Source organism: Globicephala melas, chromosome 8 (assembly GCF_963455315.2).
Source record: "Globicephala melas chromosome 8, mGloMel1.2, whole genome shotgun sequence".
Taxonomy (NCBI): domain Eukaryota; kingdom Metazoa; phylum Chordata; class Mammalia; order Artiodactyla; family Delphinidae; genus Globicephala; species Globicephala melas.
Window position 1 is genome coordinate 22,081,930 of NC_083321.1, and position 22,665 is coordinate 22,104,594.

Genomic DNA, 22,665 nt, shown 5'->3' on the forward strand with positions numbered 1-22,665 from the left:
CAAAGAAAAACATGAGCTACAGAGAGCTGTGCGGTACCAGCCTCTCCTAAAAATACTCCAGATGTGTAGGTAGAAGAATTCCAAGGCCCTAAAAGGACAAGTCAAGATAGTTAGTAGAGCAATAAACCCTAGTTCAAGAGACCAGAGTTTTATTCCTATCTCAACTGCTAAACTGTTAACTATCACAATTTTATTTTTGCTTCAGTTCCTCATTTCCATCTTCTTAATTCACAGGAATATCACCACAGTTACACAATCAGAAACCCAAAATCTTTCAAGGTAAGGTGAACTTCAAAGAATATGTCAAACAACCACCCTTCCAATGACAACAATAGTGGCTAACATTTATTAGTTCCTTTTGAGCACGTGTTAGGTAACAGGTGCTGTTCCGAGCACTTCATAACAATTCTAGCTCAGATCACAGAGCCAGTAGGCAGAAGTGTCAGTTCTAGAAGTGTGATCCTAGAACCCATGCCCTTAAGTACTTCACTATGTTTCTCTAATCATTGCATGACACACACATACCCCTCCATACTATTGTACTATTGCTGCCGAACAGCTGACTTGTCTGTGCTCTAACACATCCAGACACTGGGAACTCTGAATGTTCCAAAGAAGCCTTTGGACAGCTCTACTAAAGCCTCCTTCTAAGACTGAGCCTAAATCTGTCTCCCTGTACCCTACCCCAACTGGTCCTGAGTCCCTGGATGGGACTGAATCATTTCAATCCTTTTTATCCGTGATATCCTTTCAAATATTTGAACAAGCCTATACTGTCCTTTCTCAATCTTCTCATTTCATTCACTTCATTTCTTTTTCAAAATCCAGTTCAGAATTCAGTTTCTCTTTGAAAGCTTTAGCTTCCCATCTCCCATCATCACAGGAAGAGCAAATCATAATTTCTGTGCTGCCTCTTTATAAGCGGTGTCTACTGTTCCACTTATCACATTGTATTGTAAATAGTTGTATACATTTCTGTGTCCTCTGTTAGACTTAGAGCCCGTGAAAGGCAGGGTCCATGTCTTTTCATAGCTCAGGAGGTGGCATAGAGCTGGCAGTCCATCAGTCTTAAGCTAAAATTATGCATTTGAGCAGGTACTATAGTCAGATATTGCTAGAAGCTGGCAAAAGACTCAACTAAACCTGCCCAATACTATATCTGTACCTTGTATGACATGGCTTTGGGTCCTTTCACCCTTTTGATCAATCTACCTGGAAAAGATTTCACAGTGCCTGCATCCCTTTAAAATATGCCATCCAGAAATGAAGACAAGACTCCAGGTATGGTCTGGAGACACTAAGATTTGACTAACTCTCACGTTCCAAATGTTACACTCCTGCTTTATACCTGAAGATCACGTTCACATGCTAGTGCCGCTTCACATGGTCAGCTCATTCATTGACTGCTTCGCTAACTAAATGCTTGTCAGCTAAGACACAACACCTCAATCCCTGCGGAGTTTGAACTTTGTTTTTGGTTGTGATATTTCATCTTGTTAAATTCCATTCATTCTGTGTGAAATATGATTCTTACACAGCTTTGAGAAAAAATGACTATCTACACAAAGCAGAAGAATAATGACAGCCTAAGCACCCAGTGTAGTTCATGGGGGATAATAAAAAGGAGGGGTTCTCTGATACTGTATAGACACCATATTCTTCTATTTTTCCAAAACAAGGGTGAAAATCTGGTGTCTGTTATTAACTTTATTTGGTATTTACCAAAAAGCTCAGAAAAAAAATAATAAAACAAAAATGTATTCATAAGATGATACCCAAAGTCACCTAGTGGCAAGACCTGACCTGAATTAATATGAAAGTGTTTATGACTTTTATTTATTCTGTTTAAATAGTATAACTATTCATATCCTGAAAAAATACTAATGGGCTTGCTTTTGAGGTGCTTTCCTGATCTCACTGGAGATTTTCTGTAATACGTGGCATTTGCCCTGATTACCTTTCTAAACTCCAAAAACTTCTGAATTCTGAAAGACATCTGACCCCAACGGTTTTAAACTGGAATTGTGAAGCTACAAGAACCTCCCAAGATTGCTGTGAGGATTAGATGAATATACATGGGGCCTCAAGAAATGTTAGCTGTGATGATGATGATGATGATGATGATGATAATGGATCACTCTTAGTACTCTGTCCTTTGTCTACATGAAGACATGTTCTGACTGTGACCCCTTTGACTTTGAAGGTACTAATATTACCCAAAGATCAATCAAGAGAATTCGTGATGCATTACAACCCTAGATAAAACATGGTATTGTAGAAGTCCAAGTGAAAATAAAAAGTGTAGCTATGTGCCAACCCAAAGTGAAAGAAACTGTTTCAAGCTATTTGTACCTGAAAATTAGATATAGGAAAAAGCACCAGTTATAGTGTATGCAAATTTACCTATAATACTGCCAGGCTTCAGTAACCCATAGTTTAATATATTATGCTTTCAGTTGCTAAATAATAAATAATGATAAATTCAAAGGTGGCTATTATTTTACTATCAGTAGGACATGTACTTAATTACAAACACTTCTGCTCTTCCAGAAGTGCATCCCAGCAAGATTCCAACACTGTACTATATCAATCTCTTTCTCAAGGCTTCTCAGGTAATCTACTTCTACAGGCAAAATATCAAACAGAAGCAGCCAGGTTGTATTTTATATTGCTGTAAATGCCTTCTCGTGGATGCTTTAAGGGTGATAATAGAAATTCCTTTAAACTTCCTTTGCAATTCTCAAATTGGTGTATTTTGAGTATTTAGCCTTAACACATCTCAGCTTTACTAAAAGGCAAACAATCAACAGGCTGTACACAGCACAAATTCAAAATCTTTCAATGCCTTTAATTTTATTCATGTGGTTACCAGAATACAGGAGAGGTTATGTTTTTACTGACTTTTTAAAGACTTTTGGAAAATCCAGTTTTACAAGCTGTCATTGTTTAGAGAGTTTAGAAGATACCCACCTTCAAATTTAGAACTTTCCTTATCTATAAAAATATAAATAACCTCGTTAAAAGTCCCCAGAGACTGACAGAGCAGATAATCATTTACCAGACAGTCAAGTGGTTTATGCAAATCCTAGTGGTTTTCTAGAAGGAAGCAATGCTTTTTCAGTTACCGTTCACATTAGTTTGTGTTTTTACCATAAAGTACTTTTCTAAAACAGAAAAAGGAAGAGAGACACACACATGCTTGGACAACAGGATTCTTTGTTTTGGTTTGGTGTTTTGTTTTAAGGCTTAAAGCTCCACATAAAAGACCCAGAGCATATTGTGATGATAACTAAAACTAAATGTATAACAACGCCCACTGGTAAATCAGAAGTAACACTTTCACAGTCACAGCACCCAGAAGAACCACTGGGAGGATGTATTGCTCTGCTTTGACTACTGAATTTCACAGGGAGACCACAAGCTTCCTTAGGAACATGGCTCTCTTCTTACTGAGTCACTGGGAGCTAGCAAGAAAGTCACATAACCTTCCTGGAGTCCCCTTTCTTACTAACAAATAACGAAACTAACGACCACTCAAGCTGGTTAGTGTCACCTGCTCTCTGAAAGGACATGTAACTAGATGAGGCTGGTACTGAACCCAAGTTTGACTGCTCACTGCTGGAAAGACCAATACTTGAGAGACAAGTGTTGGTGAAAACGGAAAAGTTGCTTTATTCAGGAGCTGATGCCATGGCTATAATTCCCCACTGTCAACCCTTCATTCCACTGCTAGGGAATAGCAGGGACGTCTGTCTTTTGTAACTTTTTCTACTAGAGAGCAAAAGCAATGGTTGCAACATTGTATTATGTACTCAGAGCCTCCATGATGGTTTAGGAGTTTCAGTTTTTAATTGATCCTGGCGTGTCATCAAGTTCAGGTCCACTTGGGGCCAGCTGGTTGAACCCACAGGACATTATCTCTGACAGTCTGGGGTCATAAATCAAGGCACTGGTTTAAGATAACAATCATGAAAAAAATTAAGTTGGGCTTGTACTTCCTTTGTTTGTAAATTCCCTCATTTCCCTAGTTAGTAGCTGTTTGAATCTGCTCTTTGGAACTCAGGGAAGATCTAGGAGACTAGAGCCTTTTTACAAACAAGAGGCAGGCAGAGGACATGGGGTGGGGAGGGGGGTGTCTGTCCCAGGAAGGTCCCTGTAAAGGGTACCTGCTCCTTTACAGACATTATTATAAAATTCGGTATGTGGAATTATCACCATCGCTGTAGCATATCTTTGATGCTTATCTTCACATCCCTGCTTCATGAGACTTAGCTAAACAAAACACAACTGTCAGAGACGAGCGTGATAAGCCTTAAGAAACAAGTCACCCTGAGCTAGCGTCCCCTCTCAAAGTACATAACCTGCTTTCTAACAGCACAGAAAGGTGTAAGTCTGCAAAAAGGTTTGTTTGTGTTTTTTTAAATTGTGAGGTTTACCACTGATGCTTGAAAGTAATAAATAATAACACATTTTTAAAGAGTTGTGCAGGGGCTATCAAAGCCCACATTCTCAAATTCTCATAGTTCTTCTTCATAAGAAGCTCCTGCTGTGTGAAACGTAAAATGGGATATTTTAAAAAGAATTCATCTAGCCTGAGGAATGAAACCATCAACCTTGAGACTTCAAAGGCTAGGTCTCCTTTCATACTTTGGAAAATGGACAAATCTCAAAAGACCAAATTATACTGTACGGGTATAGATTTATTGACATGATAGAAGAAACTTGGTGTGAACTGATGGCTTCTGCCTTGACCGAACAACTATTTTGCATCCTATAATACTTTTTATGTCGTTTAGATCATATTAAGGAGTACAAAATCCAAGGACAGAAATTGCCAAAGATTCTCAGAGTTGAGAGAAATCTAAAGGTCATCTAGTCCAATCACAGAGAACAAATAAAGGAATCTGGTAAAGAAAATGTAAGTGAGGTTTTTGTCAACTAATGACTCTACTGATGAGCAGTATTATGTGGTTCTCGTATCATAAACAGTAATGAGATGTTCTTGATTATGACTTTTAAGGCATACATGAAGTCATCAGGAACTTAAACAAAAAGCGGCAATCTCACCCTGGCTGGATGTATCCATGCGTCTGACTACAAGCACATTCTGTACCCCAATAACATACAAAACATCTTGAGACAAAGCGCGCACACACACACACACACACACACACACACACACATACATATGCATATATACCATTGTTTTAGACATCTACCAGTAGGAACAAGAAAACAAAGGAAAAGAGGAAGGCATAAATACAAAACACCTTACAAAACAGAAAAGGATCTAAACTCCTTTACAGTTTATCAGGATGAGATAAAGACATACATTCTAGCATCTAAGAATACACAGCATTCCAATTTATAAGCTTCTCCCAACAAGCCTTTTTTAATATGTTAAAAAGCATGGAATTCTCCATTATCACCGAAAAAGTTGACAGTATAAGCCTCTGGACTTCCATATAAACTCCCCTAGGTACAAGCCTCTGCAGTGAATATTATGGAAAGCATTTGTGGGAGGCAGGAGAGGCTTAGGGCTGAACATTGATTACAAAGCTTTAGAAGACAGAAGTTGTGTATTGTCATCTGTGCAGAGGTCTCAGAAGTACGCATGTCTTTGTTTTACTCTTTCCTTGACAAAAGATCTCACCTTAAGGAAAAGAGAAAGACACCCAGTAAAAGTTTACCAAGAAATGTTGGAACTCAGGCATGTTGATTGTTTTCCTCTTGCAGAAAGCTCTGGAGGATGGGAATAATACTGATCTATAAAATTACATGTTTAAACAGAAACTTTCCTCTTGAAAAATTTGCTTCCCCCCTTTCCTGATCATCCATCCAAAGTTACTGCAATGGGGTTTCTTGAGGCTATAATTCATTAAGCCCTGTTGTTCATCAGCAGACTGTATAAAATCAATTTTATTTCCCCAAAATATACTCTTCCTCCAAGCTGTTTAAGCCAACCCAGAAACGTCTGCATTGACTCACTGAGGCAGGTCAACTATTAGACTGTTTTCAACTACACAGTTATTAATTCCATTAAACAAAAATGCAAACAGTTAAGCATTCAGAACTGCCTCTCCCTGCTCACTCCCTATTGTTTTTTTAAAAAGCAAATTACCTGTGGACACGGAAGCTGAAGGATATACCCATAAGACAAATTTCAGAAAATCCATTGTTTTTGAAAGCAGAAAGATACCTTTTCACTAACATTTTTTGTTTCTGAATTTGCTTTTTTGAAAAATTTAAGAGTCGTGTAATCACAAGTCAATACCCTACCTTCACCCCCTAACAAAACTCCTACAAACATATTAACTGACCTCTAGACTAATACATTTTATCAAGAAAAATGTACAATACACATATTTCAATCTTATTCAAAACTGATCTCCTAGCCTCAGAAATGTGATCAACTACCTCAGTGAGTTACAGACAGTAACAGTGAGTTTTTCAGTGCACATTTTTTCAAGGCCCCTGATAAAGCTGTGAATCCATAAGGCAGTAGAGTTTCTAAGTTAACTTTAGAGCTCTATAATCACGCAATAAGATTTCAATCATAAAAGATTTATTAGCTCAATTGTAATTCCACCTTCCCGTGGGACGCAATTGCCCATTATTGCTCATTTTACCTGTACTGCATAACTACTGTGGCACAAAGGCATCTACTCTCAATTAAAAGCATCCCTTTTTCTCCAGCTCGGGAGCCTGTCGGCCACATGCACAGTGCACAGCACTTTCACAAAACCAGAAAGCCTGCTTTAAAGCAACACCTGCACAGTTAGTTAGGAGCAGGTGTAGACCAACCAAACTAAATCAACTCTGCTTTTAGGAATTCATTTCCAAGTGTTTTGAAATGCCAGATCTTGCAAATAAAGCTGACCTTTTCATCTGACGTTATCTTAAAAGAAATAAGATTTTAAAATATATTTCTCAGCTATTTTTGATTCTAAATTCCTATGACCATGGAATAATAAATGGGCCTTAAGAAGTAATACAGTGCTTCCCTAGCTTCCAATTTCTCTCAGCATTTTATTTGCAATTTTGCCTTGATGTACACCACATAACATACACACACACCAACATAAAAACAATTTCTTTTTGCCATCATCGTTTCTATACTCAAAGGTAGAAATTAACATACACAAATTCCCTCCTTCTCTAAGAATAAAAATTTTAAGTGCATTTTCTTTCTAGTACAACATTGTAAAACACCTCTGAAATTTTGCTCCATTTTATTTTACAACTAAGTGTCCACCTTACATCACGGAACATTCTGGTCAGGTGGCTGTATTTAATTCATTACTTTAAATAAAAAATGACAAGTCACTTGTCACATTCTTCTCTTGACAACCCATCATACTAACTGTAGATTGCTTCCTTCTATACATTTCCTTTTCCTTCCTCTTTTCTCCTCTTGGCTAGTTTCAATTGTGGCTTCTATCATGGGATTCATTCAACAAGCCAAACATCTCCCTTTCCCACACTATTTACATTATTTCCTGAAAAACCAGCCACTTATTAAAGAAGTAAAAATTGTCTATGCCTTTTTTTTTTTTTTTGGTACGCAGGCCTCTCCCGTTGCGGAGTACAGGCTGTGGACGCGCAGGCTCAGCGGCCATGGCTCACGGGCCCCACCACTCCGCGGCATGTGGGATCCTCCCGGACCAGGGCACGAACCCGTGTCCCCTGCATCGGCAGGCGGACTCTCAACCACTGCGCCACCAGGGAAGCCCTGTCTATGCCTATTTGAATGCTATGAAAAGCTGCCACTGACCTCATTTCAAACACTTGCTAACCCATTGAGCAACAATGTCATTTAAGTTTTTTCTCCATTTATATGATGGGGATGGAAATGCTTGAGAGGTCACTGCACTTCTTAAGAAACACTGTCATGAGTTCACAAAACTGTGCTCCTCCCCTGCCCTCCTCCACCCACTATGTACACACACCCCTGCAGCTATGTTACCCTTTCAAGTTATTTAACTTTTCTAGCCTTAAGCAGTTGGAATGTAGGTATAAGGGGACTGGACTTGAAGCTGTCTTCCACCTCTGACGTTCTATTTTTCTCCAATTATGCTTCCTTTTCATTCACTTACTATGTCAGTATATCCCATTACTAAGTTTTTTATCTCCTCTGTGGAATAAAACTTATTCTACTCTGTAATGACACTGACTTGTATTCTTTAATTGTCCATAGTCTTTGGATTTAAGGCACAAGAAATCCATATATTTCGGTAGGAATTTGGCTCTGCCCCTATAACTGTGATTTCTTGGTGAACTTTTAAGAAAGGGTGAGCATAGGAAGAATGTAAAACATGTTTATCCTCAATCAAAAAGTTGCTTCATCCTGCTATCATGCATGTTTCTTAAGGGCAAGAACTGAGTCTGTGATTTTTTTTCCTAATTCTCCGCATGACTCTATACATAGTGGATACTCAATAAATATTGTTCATGACTTCACATTTAGTTTCTATGCTGAGGACTCTGGTAGACGGGGGGCTCTGAAGGAGCTCACTGCGAGTCTAATGCTCTCTTAATGTGTGGCAAGGGCTCAGGGTTTAAAAATCCATTTCCAAATATGTTGGTAATTTCCAGTCTCTTTAGGAGACAACTAACCCATTTAGCAAAAAACTGCCTGTTTTCTGGTGTTAGTAGAATTCAAAGGCTAAAACACTTACCTAAACCTACCCCTGGTTTCTAGGTTGCATTTCTTACTTTATATTTACTGTGGAGCTGTCACTGATGCTGGAATCTCAAGTGCCAGGATCATTATACACCATAAACAAGTTAGAGAAATAACCCAGTACTCGTTTGCAGACAAAGAAAAAAAAGTCATCATGGAAGTAACAGAAGAGATGATGACACTTTTTTAAGGCATGGACCAACATTCCAAATGCCAAGAATCAGCCAAACAACTGAGCTACTTGTCAGTTTTTTAAAAGTCAACCCTGAAAATATATCCTAAAATTTGGCAAAAAATGAAAACCTTCACTTACACAAATATATTTATGGCACCATCATCATTACACAAGATCTACTGAGTACACTCTTTAAAACAGTTTATATCCATTAATCCTCCCAGTAAGGCAGGTATCGTCCCTGTTTTAGAGATAAGGAAATTGAAGGTCAAAAAGGCCATTCAGCTAGTAAGTGGCAGAACTAAGACCCAACTCCAAATCTGTCTACCTCTGATCCCTGCATTCTATCATCTAAGCCACATAGAACCTGATTAAATGACCAACAATACTGAATGGTCAGATATATTTACTTAATGGAATTTTAGGCAACTATTAAAAATTTTGGAAATAAAATATACATTTCATAGTATATATGAAATAATGTTACATTAAAAAGATAAAACAAAATTTAAATACATTCTTATCATAACTAAGTAAAAATGTGTATACATTTGGAAAAAAATTAGAATAGAGCACAAAGAAATGAAAAGTTTTACGGTCGGGAAATGGGCTTAATAAATGGTATATATTTTTCTTGATGTAACTGTTTTTAATGAATTGTTTAAAATTAGGTCAGCTACAGTAATCAAGACAGTGTGGTATCGGTGAAAGAATATACAAATACATCAATGGAACAGAATAGAGAACCCAGAAATAGACCCACATAAGTATAGCTAACTGATCTTTGACCAAGGAGCAAAGGCAATACAATGGAGCAAAGACAGTCTTTTCAACAAAGGGTTCTGGAACAACTAGACATCCACATGCAAAAACAGGAATCTAGACACAGACTTTATACCCTTCACAAGAATTAACTCAGAGTGGATCACAGACGTAAGTGTTAACAACAAAAATTATAAAACTCCTAGAAGATAACATAGAAGAAAACCTAGATGACCTTGGGTATGGCAATGACGTTTTAGATATAACAGTAAAGGCACGATCCATGAAGGAAATAATTGATAAGCTGAACTTCATAAAAATTAAAAACTTATACTCTCCAAAAGACACTAACAGGACTTCCCTGGTGGCACAGTGGTTAAGAATCCACCTGCCAATTCAGGGGACACGGGTTCGATCCCTGGTCCGGGAAGATCCCACATGCCACAGAGCAACTAAGCCCGTGCACCACAACTCCTAAGCCTGTGCTCTAGAGCCCATGAGCCACAACTACTGAAGCCCACGTGCGACAACTACTGAAGCCCGTGAGCTCTAGGGCCCACGTGCTGCAACTACTGAGGCTGTGTGCTGCAACTACTGAAGCCTGCGCACCTAGAGCCCGTGCTCCACAACAAGAGAAACCACCACAAAAAGAAGCCCACTGCAACAGAGAAGCCCCCGCTCACCGCAACTAGAGAAAGCCCGTGCACAGCAATGAAGACCCAACGCAGCCGAATAAATAAATAAATAAAACTATAAAAAAATAAAATAACAAAAGACACTGACAAGAGAATGAAAAGAAAAGCCACATGATAGCAGAGAATACTTGCAAAAGACACATCTGGTAAAGAACCGTTATCCAAAATATACATAGAACTCTTAAAATACAATAATAAGAAGACAAACAACTTGATTAAAAAATGGACCAAACGCCTTACTAGACACCTCACTAAAGAAGACATAGAGATGACAAATAAGCAAATGAAAAGATGCTCCGCATCATATGTCATGAGGAAAATGAAAATTAAAACAAGATAACTACTACACACCTATTAGAATGGCCAAAATCCAGAACACTGACAACACCAACTGCTGGCTAGGATGTACAGCAACATGAACTCTCATTCATTGGTGGTGGTTATGCAAAATCATACGGCCACTTTGGAAGACAGTCTGGAGGTTTCTAACACAACTAAACATACTCTTACCATATGAATTATCAGTAGTGCTCCTTGGTATTTACCCAAAGGAGCTGAAAACTTATGTCCACACAAAAACCTGCACATGGATGTTTACAGCAGCTTTATTCATAATTGCCAAAACCTGAAAGCAACCAAGATGTCCTTCAGTAGGAAAATACAATAGATAAACTGTGGAATATCCAGACAATGGAATATTATTCAGAGCTAAAAAGAAATAAGCTATCGAGTCATAAAAAGACTAGGAGGAAACTTAAATGTATATTACTAAGTGAAAGAAGCCAATCTGAAAACTATATGACGTTCTGGAGTATGCAAAACTATGGAAACAGTAAAAAGATCAGTGGTTACCATGGATTGAGGGGAGGGAGCAACAAATAGGTGGTGCACAGAAAATTTTTAGGGCAGTGAAATTATTCTGCGTGATACTATAATAGTAGATACACGCCATTATACATTTGTCCAAAGCCATCGAATGTACAACACCAAGAGTGAATGTTAATGTAACTTTGGGTGATAACAGTGTGTCAATGTAGGTTCATCGATTGTAACAAATGTACCTCTGGTGGGAGATGTTGGTAATGAGGGAGGCTATGAGTGAGTGGGGGGCATGAGGTATATGGGAACCCTCTGTACCTTCCACACAATTTTACTGCAAACCTAAAACTGCTCTAAAAACTTAGGTCCATTAAAAAAAATTAAGTCAGCTTTTTCATCTGTTCTCAACCTTTTGGTTTATTCTTCCTTTGATTATGAAACTTTGGAGTGGGAATGGGGAGGCTACTATCATAGTTTTTAAGACCACTGTGGAATATTTCCCTTGGCTAAGCACTTCAAAGACTTTATCTCATCTAGTCTTTTTGCAACAATCTTTTGACGTAAATATTTCTATCCCCATTTCAGAGGTGGGGAAAAAGAGGCTTAAGGATTAAGATGACTCCACCTGGAAAACGGCAAAGCTGGCAGAGAAAACCAGGTCAGCTTGACTCTAAAGCCCATTTTCTTAATCATTCCACTATACAATGTTACACAGCAGTTCCCTGACACAAAGTTGGTGGTAGGCCTCCCATAATCAGAACTCCTTCTGAGCCTTGCATTAAAGAAAATGAGACCACTGAGGAGCAATTCACAGTCAAAATAACTGATATTCGTATTAGTAGTCTCTGCTTTAGTAAAAATAATTTCCCATTCGAATCATACAGTATTTTTAAAATAATGTTAATTATTTAAACATTAAATATTAGTGTTTAAATAATAAACATTATTATTAATGTTTATTAATTATATAAACATTATATTATTGTTTATTAAGTGTTTAAATAATAAACACTTAATAAACATATTAAACATTCTAAAATGTTTTTAATATATCAGGATTTTACGAGTTTTTTGTGGTTTTTTTGGTCTTTACAGATAATAGATTATGTTTCCATTGTTCACCAGTAAGGAAACAGTTAAATCTTGAGGGTACACCCTGGTTGGATATCTCCCTTAACCATCTAAAGAAAAAAAAAAAGGTCACAGTCAGTTACTCCCGTTAGATCAGTGTTCACTAGAACATCTGTAGGCACACATACATACTCTCTTTACTGTCATCCTTCTGCAGGCCACAGTCAGCGTGAGCAGTCAGTGAATCTTCCCCAAGCGCTGACATTTAATACCTGGTTTAGCGGCAAAGATTCAGAGAGGGGTGAGCTGCGCCCCTGGCCTTCAGGTAGGTCCAATAACTTCATTTCTACCAGAGCTAAAATATGGGAGCCTACGTTTGTCAACTTTAAGGGAAAGATGCCCCCCTTCAGCAGTATGTTAGTTCCAGGTGGACTGGGTGTCCAGATGGGGAAGGGATGATGTAGAATTTGGAGAGACAGGGGCTTTCTGGTCTCAGGCTGCTGCAAGGATTTTATTTCTGTGGCATCAGTGTTGAAATTTTAATCTTAGTGCATAAATGCTTCTCTGGCATAAGTGTCAGAAGGAAGACCTAATCCTGGTTTTACTGCCAGCAAAAAAGTCAAACACTGTATGCCTCAAACCTGATTAACCATGCAAGAGAGTGTTAGTTCGTACACGAAAAGACTGCAGTTACACGAGGTTACCTGCTCTTTTGGAGCAATCAGGAAAACGGGCAACACTGATCAGCAAGATTTAATGCTTCCGAGTACAGTAGCTTCCTTTGGAAGGAAAAGAGTGTCAGTTCAGACACAGGAAACTACAAACCCAGACCTTACATCATTAGCCCTTTTTTGATTCTCAACTATGCCCTGGCTTCACAGTGAATAAATGAAAATCTCCCTGCTGAGGAATGTTAGCATGGGGTTGGGAGACTTGTATAAATTTATTGGTCCTATATTTCTGACCTTTAAAAAGAATCTTTGATGTGTTGACTTTGAAACTTCTTTCGGTCACAGAACAGTGTCTTTTTTTTTCCAAATCTGCCTGTGTTTATCTGGCCTATTTAAAGAAAACCACTTCAGTAGATTTAGTTCTAGTGTCACCTTTTAAAAACCAAGATGTGATGAATAGAGTCATAGTAAAACCATGAAAAATATACTATAGTCTATTCCTGTAAAGACATACTTAAGTTAGTAAAGCAAAATTGCAAAATAAACAAGTATGGCAAAATAATGTGAAAACACTTTCAATGTTCTTGTTCATTCTTTAAATACATAAGTCATCTGCCCATAGTTTAAAATGAATAATCTAAAAATTAAATACACAGATTCTTGAACTGTGTTACAAGAAGAGGTAATTCATCTTAACAGTAATCAACTTTACCACTATTTTTAGGGCCCTGAAATTATGAGGTGAGCCAAATAGCAGGGCACCAAAGGGAGAACAGGTCAGAAATCTTTGGGGACCCAAAATAAGCTACAAAAAGGGGTAGTATTCCTTATGTCTTGCCCAAGAAAATATTTCTGTTTAATCTACAATAACAGTGTTTTCACTTATGAGAAGCCAAAATCCCTATGAACTTTAAAATGAAGCCAATGGGCTACAATGAAAACATTTTATTTTTAATTTTCCATTTAAAAGCAAGTGTTCTTATTGTATGGTCACCCCTTGGAATCTGGGACCCATTACCTCTGTAGAGCTTGCTTTCTATCCCAATAACAGTCTTCACAGGTGTTTACAACAAGCAGGCTTTGGTGCTCCCTCAGCCCAAACGTGAGCCACTCTCTAAAAATCATCACACATCATGCTGAGTGTAATCGCGTATGGTTTTCCTTTACCAAACTGAGCGCCAAGAATACTTCCTTTCAGTTCCCATGGAGAGCATTTTCTTAGTTGCACAGATGCCTTCTCTCATGTATACCTGGATAGGCCACGAGTAAATAAAACACTTGCCCAGGTTATTTCATAAGCAAGGCAAGTTGCTGAACCTACAAACCACCATGGTCTGAGGAAGAAAAAGGCTTGCTTTCATAACCTTAGTAATAATCCTTCTCATTCACCAGTTCCTCACTTGGTTTAATAACCCACAGATGATTATTAAAATATCACACCTTGAGGAGTCTCCCAAGTAAGCTAAACATAAGTAGAAGAGAATAATTAGCAATTAATTACACCTGATCTTCAAGGCAAACAGCCCCACCAAGATCTCATTAGACTGACCATAAACTCCACACGGTCCAAAGAACCTTTGCAAGGGGAATAAAAATAAATTACAGCATCAATTAACATTTCTTCAATACTTATTATGTGCCAGCATATATGATCACATATGTGCTATGTGATTTACATGTGTCACCCCATTTATTCTCAAAAATAACTCAATGAATAGGTACTAATATTATCCCCATTTTGCAGATAAAAAAAGAGATAAAAAACTTGCCCAAAATAGTTACACAGCAAATAACTTTTAGAGCCCAAATTTGGACTCAGACATTCCAACTTCAGAGTCTGCATATTTAATGAGGGGTTAGAGAAAGGGTAACAAGAAGAATGAAATATTTCCTGTTATTTAAACTGAACCTACCACCAACTCCTCTGTTGTATATGTTTATCTAATTCTCACTAGTCTAAAAAATTATCAGTCTACACCCACTCACCAGATTCCCAGATCCTAAAGCCCTTCTAATCATCTCGAACATTATAAACATCATCTGCCATGACTGGCAGGTAACTGTGTATTAACAACCTTACTTTTTATAAGTTCAAGCATAATCGTCACAGCTATGACCTACAGTGTATAAAGCCCTGTCCTAAGTGCTTTGCATGTATTAACTTACTAATCACAACTTACATCAACCTGTAAGGTAGGTAAAATTATTATTTCATTTTACAGATGAGGAAACTGAGACACAAAGAGGTTAAATTACTTGCCCAAGGTCACACAGTAAGTGACTGAGCCAGGATTTGAATCCAGCCAGTCAGCCTTCAGAGCCCATACTCTTAGACACTGTTTTATACTGTTTTTGAAGCATATTAACAATTTACTCTTAAAAGTCAAGGAATCTGTGCTATTTTGTTTCCTTTAATATTTAGTGCCTAGGACCTCACTCTGCAAACAGGGCGTGCATTTCCCATTAAGGCTCCTGACATCTCTCCAAGGTAAGTAATAATTTTTCTAAAACTTAAAATTTATCGGTCTTCCCTGGTGTCGCAGTGGTTGAGAGTCCGCCTGCCGATGCAGGGGACACGGGTTCGTGCCCCGGTCAGGGAAGATCCCACACGCCGCGGAGCGGCTGGGCCCGTGAGCCATGGCCGCTGAGCCTGCGCGTCCGGAGCCAGTGCTCCGCAGCGGGAGAGGCCACAACAGTGAGAGGCCCGCGTACCGCAAAAAAAAAAAAAAAAAAAAAATTAAAATTTATCAAGCTTACTCCATCTAGTAAATACCTGTTTTAAAAAATCATACAAATATTACATTCTGAATAATTCTGGCACCTCTTTGCTTAATGCCTGCTTACAACAGAATTACTAATTACTTCCAAAGTTCTGGGGCTGGAAAGAGAGATCTGAAATAACAGCCACTAACTCTATTTTCTTATCCAAAAAGAGGGAGGAGTGGGGGCTAGAGGAGGAAGGGAGAAGGAGAGGTGTTTAGGAAACTTCTCTGCATTCCTAAAAGAACTCTAAAAATCGGAGGAAGAGCAGCTGAGAAAACAAATGGCCTTTGGCGTGGTACCCGCTAAAGTGTCATTACTGTGTCTCCATGACTAAATACAGGAGTGGTAAAAAACCATTATCAGGTAAATTCTCCCCTGCACCCCAGGTAATCTTTCGGTTCCGCAAAATAGTCATAGCTTTTTATTCTCTGTGCCCCCGTCACACCCCCGCCCCATTAAGCTAAGGAGGCCCGGGGGTGCAATTTTTTTTTTTTTTTTTTTTTTGCGGTACGCGGGCCTCTCACTGTTAAGGCCTCTCCCGTTGCGGAGCACAGGCTACGGACGCGCTAGCTCAGCGGCCGTGCCTCACGGGCCCAGCCGCTCCGCGGCATGTGGAATCCTCCCGGACCGGGGCACGAACCCGCGTGCCCTGAATCGGCAGGCGGACTCTCAACCACTGCGCCACCAGGGAAGCCCGGGGGTGCAATTTTGACTCGAGCTCCAAAGAAGTCCGTGAGGACACCTGGGCCGGGAGTCTCTTCGGGCTGCGGTTTCCAGGCAACCCCGCTCTAGCCACAAGCAGCCCTGCTTCCTACTGGGTCACCTGTTAATAAGAGTCCCCAGGAGACGCTCCAACAACACCCGGGCGGGGGTAGCCTGACGCCGCTCCCGGTGCCGCAGCTTTCCCGTAACCTAGATGTTGGGTCTGCGTCAGCCATTCTCACCTCTTCTTCCCTAGTTTTACGTCTTGGCTCCCATCTAGTCACTTCGCATTTTTGGCGTCTCTATTCAGACAGACTCCTCTCGCGGAGCCACAGAGACAAACGATCGTAGCCACGCATCCCATAGAGAACGGATTTCTGGGAAATGTAGTTCTTTCTGCTGGCAAGCGGCGAATCTTTAAGGGAAAAGGACTACAATTCCCAGCAGTCTAAGGGACGCTAGTCCATGCCTAAAACGGGTCCCAGCTTCTTGAATGGTATTAAGCTGGAAGGTTCTGTTTCTCTTTGCTTACCTAGCTGCGTGAATTTTTGCTATTTTGCGAATTCAGGCCACTACGAGCTTGTGGGACAGCTCTTTTCTTAAAATGCATCTTACGTGTGAGGGGATCTAAACACAGTGATTTTATATGAAGGGATGTAGTAAGGCAAAAAAATTTTGTAATTCTTTCAGGTAAAAGATCTATCCACGATCAGAAAATATGTCACTACAAATGGTAACAGTCGATAATAACATAGCCTTAATTCAACCAGGCTTCTCATTAATGAATTTTGATGGGCAAGTTTTCTTCTTTGGCCAAAAAGGCTGGCCCAAAAGGTCCTGCCCCACTGGAGTTTTCCATTTTGATATAAAGCATAACCATCTCAAACTGAAGCCTGCAGTTTTCTCTAAGGACTCCTGTTACCTTCCTCCTCTTCGTTACCCAGCCACTTGCACATTCAAAGGCAACTTAGAGTCTGAAAAGCATCAGTACATCATCCATGGAGGGAAAACACCAAACAATGAGCTTTCAGATAAGATCTATATCATGTCTGTTGTTTGCAAGAACAACAAAAAAGTTACTTTTCGCTGCACAGAGAAAGACTTGGTAGGAGATGTTCCTGAAGGCAGGTATGGTCATTCCATTGATGTGGTGTATAGTCGCGGAAAAAGTGTGGGTGTTCTCTTTGGAGGACGGTCATACATACCTTCCGCCCAAAGAACCACAGAAAAATGGAACAGTGTAGCTGACTGCCTGCCCCATGTTTTCTTGGTGGATTTTGAATTTGGGTGCTCTACATCATACATTCTTCCAGAACTTCAGGATGGGCTATCTTTTCACGTCTCCATTGCCAGAAATGATACCATTTATATTTTAGGAGGCCATTCACTTGCCAATAACATCCGCCCTGCCAACCTATACAGAATAAGGGTTGATCTCCCTCTGGGTAGCCCAGCTGTGAATTGCACAGTCATGCCAGGAGGAATCTCTGTCTCCAGTGCAATCCTGACTCAAATAAGCAATGATGAATTTGTTATCGTTGGTGGCTATCAGCTTGAAAATCAAAAAAGAATGGTCTGCAACATCATCTCTTTTGAGGACAACAAGATGGAAATTCGTGAGATGGAAACCCCAGATTGGACCCCAGATATTAAGCACAGCAAGATATGGTTTGGAAGCAACATGGGAAATGGAACTATTTTCCTCGGCATACCAGGAGACAATAAACAGGTTGTTTCAGAAGCATTCTATTTCTATACGTTGAAATGTGCTGAAGACGATGTGAATGAAGATCAGAAAACATTCACAAATAGTCAGACATCAACAGAAGACCCAGGGGACTCCACTCCCTTTGAAGACTCAGAAGAATTTTGTTTCAGTGCAGAAGCAAATAGTTTTGATGGTGATGATGAATTTGACACCTATAATGAAGATGATGAGGAAGATGAGTCTGAAACGGGCTATTGGATTACATGCTGCCCTACCTGTGATGTGGATATCAACACTTGGGTACCATTTTATTCAACTGAGCTCAACAAACCTGCCATGATTTACTGCTCTCATGGAGATGGGCATTGGGTCCATGCCCAGTGTATGGATCTGGCAGAAAGCACACTCATCCATCTGTCAGAAGGAAGCAACAAATATTATTGCAACGAGCATGTGGAGATAGCAAGAGCACTGCAAACCCCCAAAAGAGTTCTACCCTTAAAAAAGCCTCCACTGAAATCCCTCCACAAAAAGGGTTCTGGGAAAATTATTACTCCTGCCAAGAAATCCTTTCTTAGAAGGTTGTTTGATTAGTTCAACAAGAGCCTTTCAGATTCAAGTGCATCAAATTTTTAAACCTATTTTAAAGAATCATAACAATGATAAAATTTATATTCCTAGTTTTGTTTATTGAAAATGTCTAATGTTTTCTTTTAGTTATATGAATGAAGTGCCAGGGAAAAGTGCTTATAATACAATTCTAACTACAGTCATTGTATTTAGACCTATACAGGACCTATAACCTATATTTTGAAAATATTTTACTCAGTTATCTTAATGAGAATTTATGATCTGAATTTTTTATTCAAGGGATCTTAAACACAGAAGCAGTAATAATAATCAAGCTATGCTTATATCCCTTATAGGACTTTTGATAACAAATAATCCATAGAGCAGTTAAAACAAATTTAACTAGTAAAGAAACTAACACTCAAAGAAATTAAATAAATTATTTTGTGAACTATAGCAATTTGGTAGTTGACCAAAAATTAAGACTGAATCACCTGTATCCCACACAAATGTTCTTTGTACACCTCTAAGATGGCCACTTGACTATGCCCATGTACAGAAAACGCTATGAGGAGCTAGGTAGGTAGGTAGGTAGATAGATAGATAGATAGGAAGAAATAAATAATCTCCATTGACATGAAGGAAGAGAAAAAGAATCTACATCGTTTGTTACATTTTATCAAACTATCCACATGCACTTTCTTCAAAGGACCCCCCCCCCATCATATGGTCCACAGATGATGAACCAGAGCTAGGCACTTGAACCAATTCTTTGAGAGATTTAATGAAAACTGCAGTCCACTGCTTCTTAGCTCTCCGAAACAGGGCACTAAGAAAGAACCACCAGATAAATCTCATGGAGAGGTTATTTCCCCAATTAATATTGATTACTCACCCAAATAATAAAAGTTTAGAGAATTTGATAAAGTTAATAGGTAGATGATTTTTAAAGAGAAAAAAGAAATGTGTGTGTGTTTATGAGTCTAGTTAATATGTGGAGTTTGCTGCCAATGAAAATTATAAAATCAGTGAGCTTGCTAAGTTTCAATTAGATACTTGCTAGAATTGAAATTAAAAGGACTGTTAATTTTGAGGCTTCGCATTATCAATTGATAATTAGATGACCTTAGATACAAATGTCTTCCCTCCTGGAATATTTTTCTGGAAAAGTATTTCACTTTAGCCTAAGAGCTTAAACCATAACCTCTTATTCATCAGTTTTCACTAAGAGTCCACAGTGTATAAGTTCTTATTGCCAAATTTAGGGGAAATATGAACCATACAGGAGATGAAATCCTGGAACAAAAGTTCTTCTGCTAATAGTTCCATGTTTCAGATACTGAAATTAGTTTGAAAAAATTAAATCATGTTCACTTTGTTTCAGTAATGTTGCTTGATGAATATAGCTTTTGAATAATTGCTTGATGAATATACTTTTTGAATAATTTGCTGTACCACTGTTTTGATTTTTGTTGTTTCCATCACCTATATAAAACTAATAAAATATGAAAATGTCTTCTGTTTATATTGATTTATTTCAATTATTAACATTTGTAGTTACCCAGTTGCAGGCAAAATGATACTGTTTAATTTTCTCAGGAGTTCTCTGTTTTATTTTTTATCTATTAGTAGGAAGTAGCACAAGTTGGAACTGAGACACCCTCCACAGGGTTCAAAAGGGTTATTCCCTCAAGTACTATATACGTTCTCTTATTTTGACTTGTCTTCAGTGACCAAGTGGCTAAAAAACAATTACCCATATTTTTTTTGTAATCAGTGAGATCAACATATGGTAATCTGAGTGATTCAATTATAAACTCACTGGGTTCTACAGTCAAGCTCAGATCTCATTAGCATAGCTGTTTTTTTGGGGGGGTGGGTGTCAAGAGCAAGTACTTTGGTTTTACTTACCATAAATTTTTGTAAAAATAGGTCTTTTAAGTCATCTCACCAATGAGTCCACCAGATGTGATTTTATGATAATAAGGTTTCTTTTCTACTAAGCACATGCAAACTTTCAAATGAACCACATTAGAAGAGTATTCACTTATCCCAATGGTATAATGCTTTTGCCGAAAACATTTCTAGGACTCACTTTTCAATCACCGTCAGAGCCTATGTTTCATTCCTTTGAAGATACTCAATAGTTAGAGATGGATTTGGTTTCTGGAAACAGACAAATGTCCAAAGGCTAGTAGGGCGTAACTCTCAGTATTATTGGCACTTTAGGCCCAAAAATGAAGTCTGAGATAACAAAATGGGTTTTCTGATATGCCTCACAAATGAGTGCTAAAGGTAAGTCCCAAAACGCTTTACACAAGAATAATATCAATAAATAAGTATATGGCTTTCCAGCGTGACTATTTTAAGGGACTCTACTCATCTACAAGTACAAATGAGTTCAATGTGTTAGGAGGAGGGAAAGCATAGTGGAAAAGGAGTAGTTTGTCTAAAGGGTGAGATGAAGCTTGTCACGTTTGAGGAACTGAAAGAACATCAGTCTGGGGAGCACACAGTAAACAAGGGGAGCAAGGAGTGGCATACGCAGGGAGAGGTGAGCAGGGCAGGGGCCCCCAGCTTTTCATCAGTACAATAAAATCACATACAATTTCATTCCTATCATGTTGACCTGTCCCCTACTGCTCACCTCTCTGTTTTACTACTCTCTTCACACTTTGTGCTCAGTCTCCAAAAATGCTGAACTGATAACATTTCTGGTGAGCAGCCCTAGTTGTTTCACGCGTACTCAGGGCCTTGGGGCAGCCCATTCCTTCTGCAGGGCACACTTTCCCTCCTGTACTTTATAACACCTGCCAATACCCTAGTCCATCTGGCCCATTCCTATCCACTCTTTACATCCCAGTTCAGACACCTGCTTCTCCTCCAGGAAGCCTCCTCCGAGCGCCATCGCCTCCTTAATAGCTGTAATGCTTGCAAATCTCTGCTTATAGACTCAGAGTTACAAGAAATAAAACTATTTTTCTATAAATCAACTCACATTACATTATGCATCCCTTTTACTGTGCGTTGGAAATTTAGCTTTAATAAATTTAGAGCTCTCTGTGTTCACCCAACTTTTTCTCCAAGTTCCAGAAGAAATATAATGCTGAGGTGTCAAGAGTAGGAACGAGTGAGGGTGAAGTATCTGGTACTTAGGGTCATTGTCCCGCCTCACTAGCTGCTTCTCAACATCCACACTCCCACCTGGCCTGAGGTTAGCTTGGAAGATGACTCCTGGGTTGCACCTCAGCCTTAACCCCAAGGTATTATAAGGTCTAGAATGCTCTCACTCTCTCTCTCCCTCCCTCTCTCCTTCTCTCCCTTTCTCTCTCTCTCTCTCTCTCTCTCTCTCTCTGCCGCTTTCAGGTCCCTTCTGGGCTCACATGATGAGGAGATCTTTCTGCCCCTTCCTTTCCCAGCGTGGCCACAGTTCTCTCTGTGAGACCATCTAGGACTTGTCTGTTTTCTGTACCACCCCTGGGCACATCTTCCTGCTCTTGCACCTTTACTGGGTCACAGAACCTCTTCCCAAGTTTCTCTGGCTAAACCACTTCATCACCATTTCGCCTCTGAAAGTCACTTGCTTCTTCTACTCTGTCAGGAAAGTGAGGTGCACCTTCGCTCTGCTCCTGACTTCCCCAAGCTTATCTGGGGTTTCTACTGTTCTCCCAACTCCACAGTTCAACCCAAGGTATAGGATACTTTGTAATTTCTGTATACCTAGTACTTAGCATAATGCCTGGCATATTATAGGCGCTTAAATTGTCATTGAAATGAACTGAATCAAATTCTTCAGTGAGTTGCATCTGTATTCCAGTATGGGCAGTCAAAGAGACCTATTCATTGCCTAGCTTAACACTGATATAGATATTTAGAGTAAAATAGAGTGAATAAATTATACTAACTGAATAAGCAAGAGATGTAAGAATAAATGGAACCAACAAACCTCTGAATGACCCCATAGATGAGAATAAGAAAATAAGTATGTCAGGATAATTGACACTGGCTCTGCTAGCAAAAAAAATCCCAAACACCAGTAAATTGTC

The 22,665-nt window shown here is 39.1% G+C and overlaps 2 protein-coding genes across 4 annotated transcripts in view; one reads left to right on the forward strand and one right to left on the reverse strand.

The window, feature by feature from the left end:
• IFTAP (intraflagellar transport associated protein) overlaps positions 1-16,716 on the reverse strand; it is a 59,539-nt gene extending 42,823 nt beyond the window's left edge. The window contains exons 1-2 of one of the 3 annotated variants that reach the window (XM_060303348.2): positions 16,584-16,679; positions 12,910-12,984 (exon numbers count right to left, since the gene is read on the reverse strand). The gene's annotated coding sequence lies outside the window, so the exon portion shown is untranslated. Of the gene's footprint in view, positions 1-12,909; positions 12,985-16,462 lie in introns of all 3 variants that reach the window. The other 2 variants (XM_030864659.2, XM_060303349.1) reach the window with 2 other exon arrangements.
• A 343-nt stretch (positions 16,717-17,059) lies between these two features.
• On the forward strand, positions 17,060-18,643 carry RAG2 (recombination activating 2). Its single transcript, XM_030864652.2, has one exon. It carries the CDS (start codon positions 17,060-17,062, stop codon positions 18,641-18,643), a length of 1,584 nt encoding a protein of 527 aa, XP_030720512.2.
• The last annotated feature ends 4,022 nt before the right edge of the window (positions 18,644-22,665 follow it).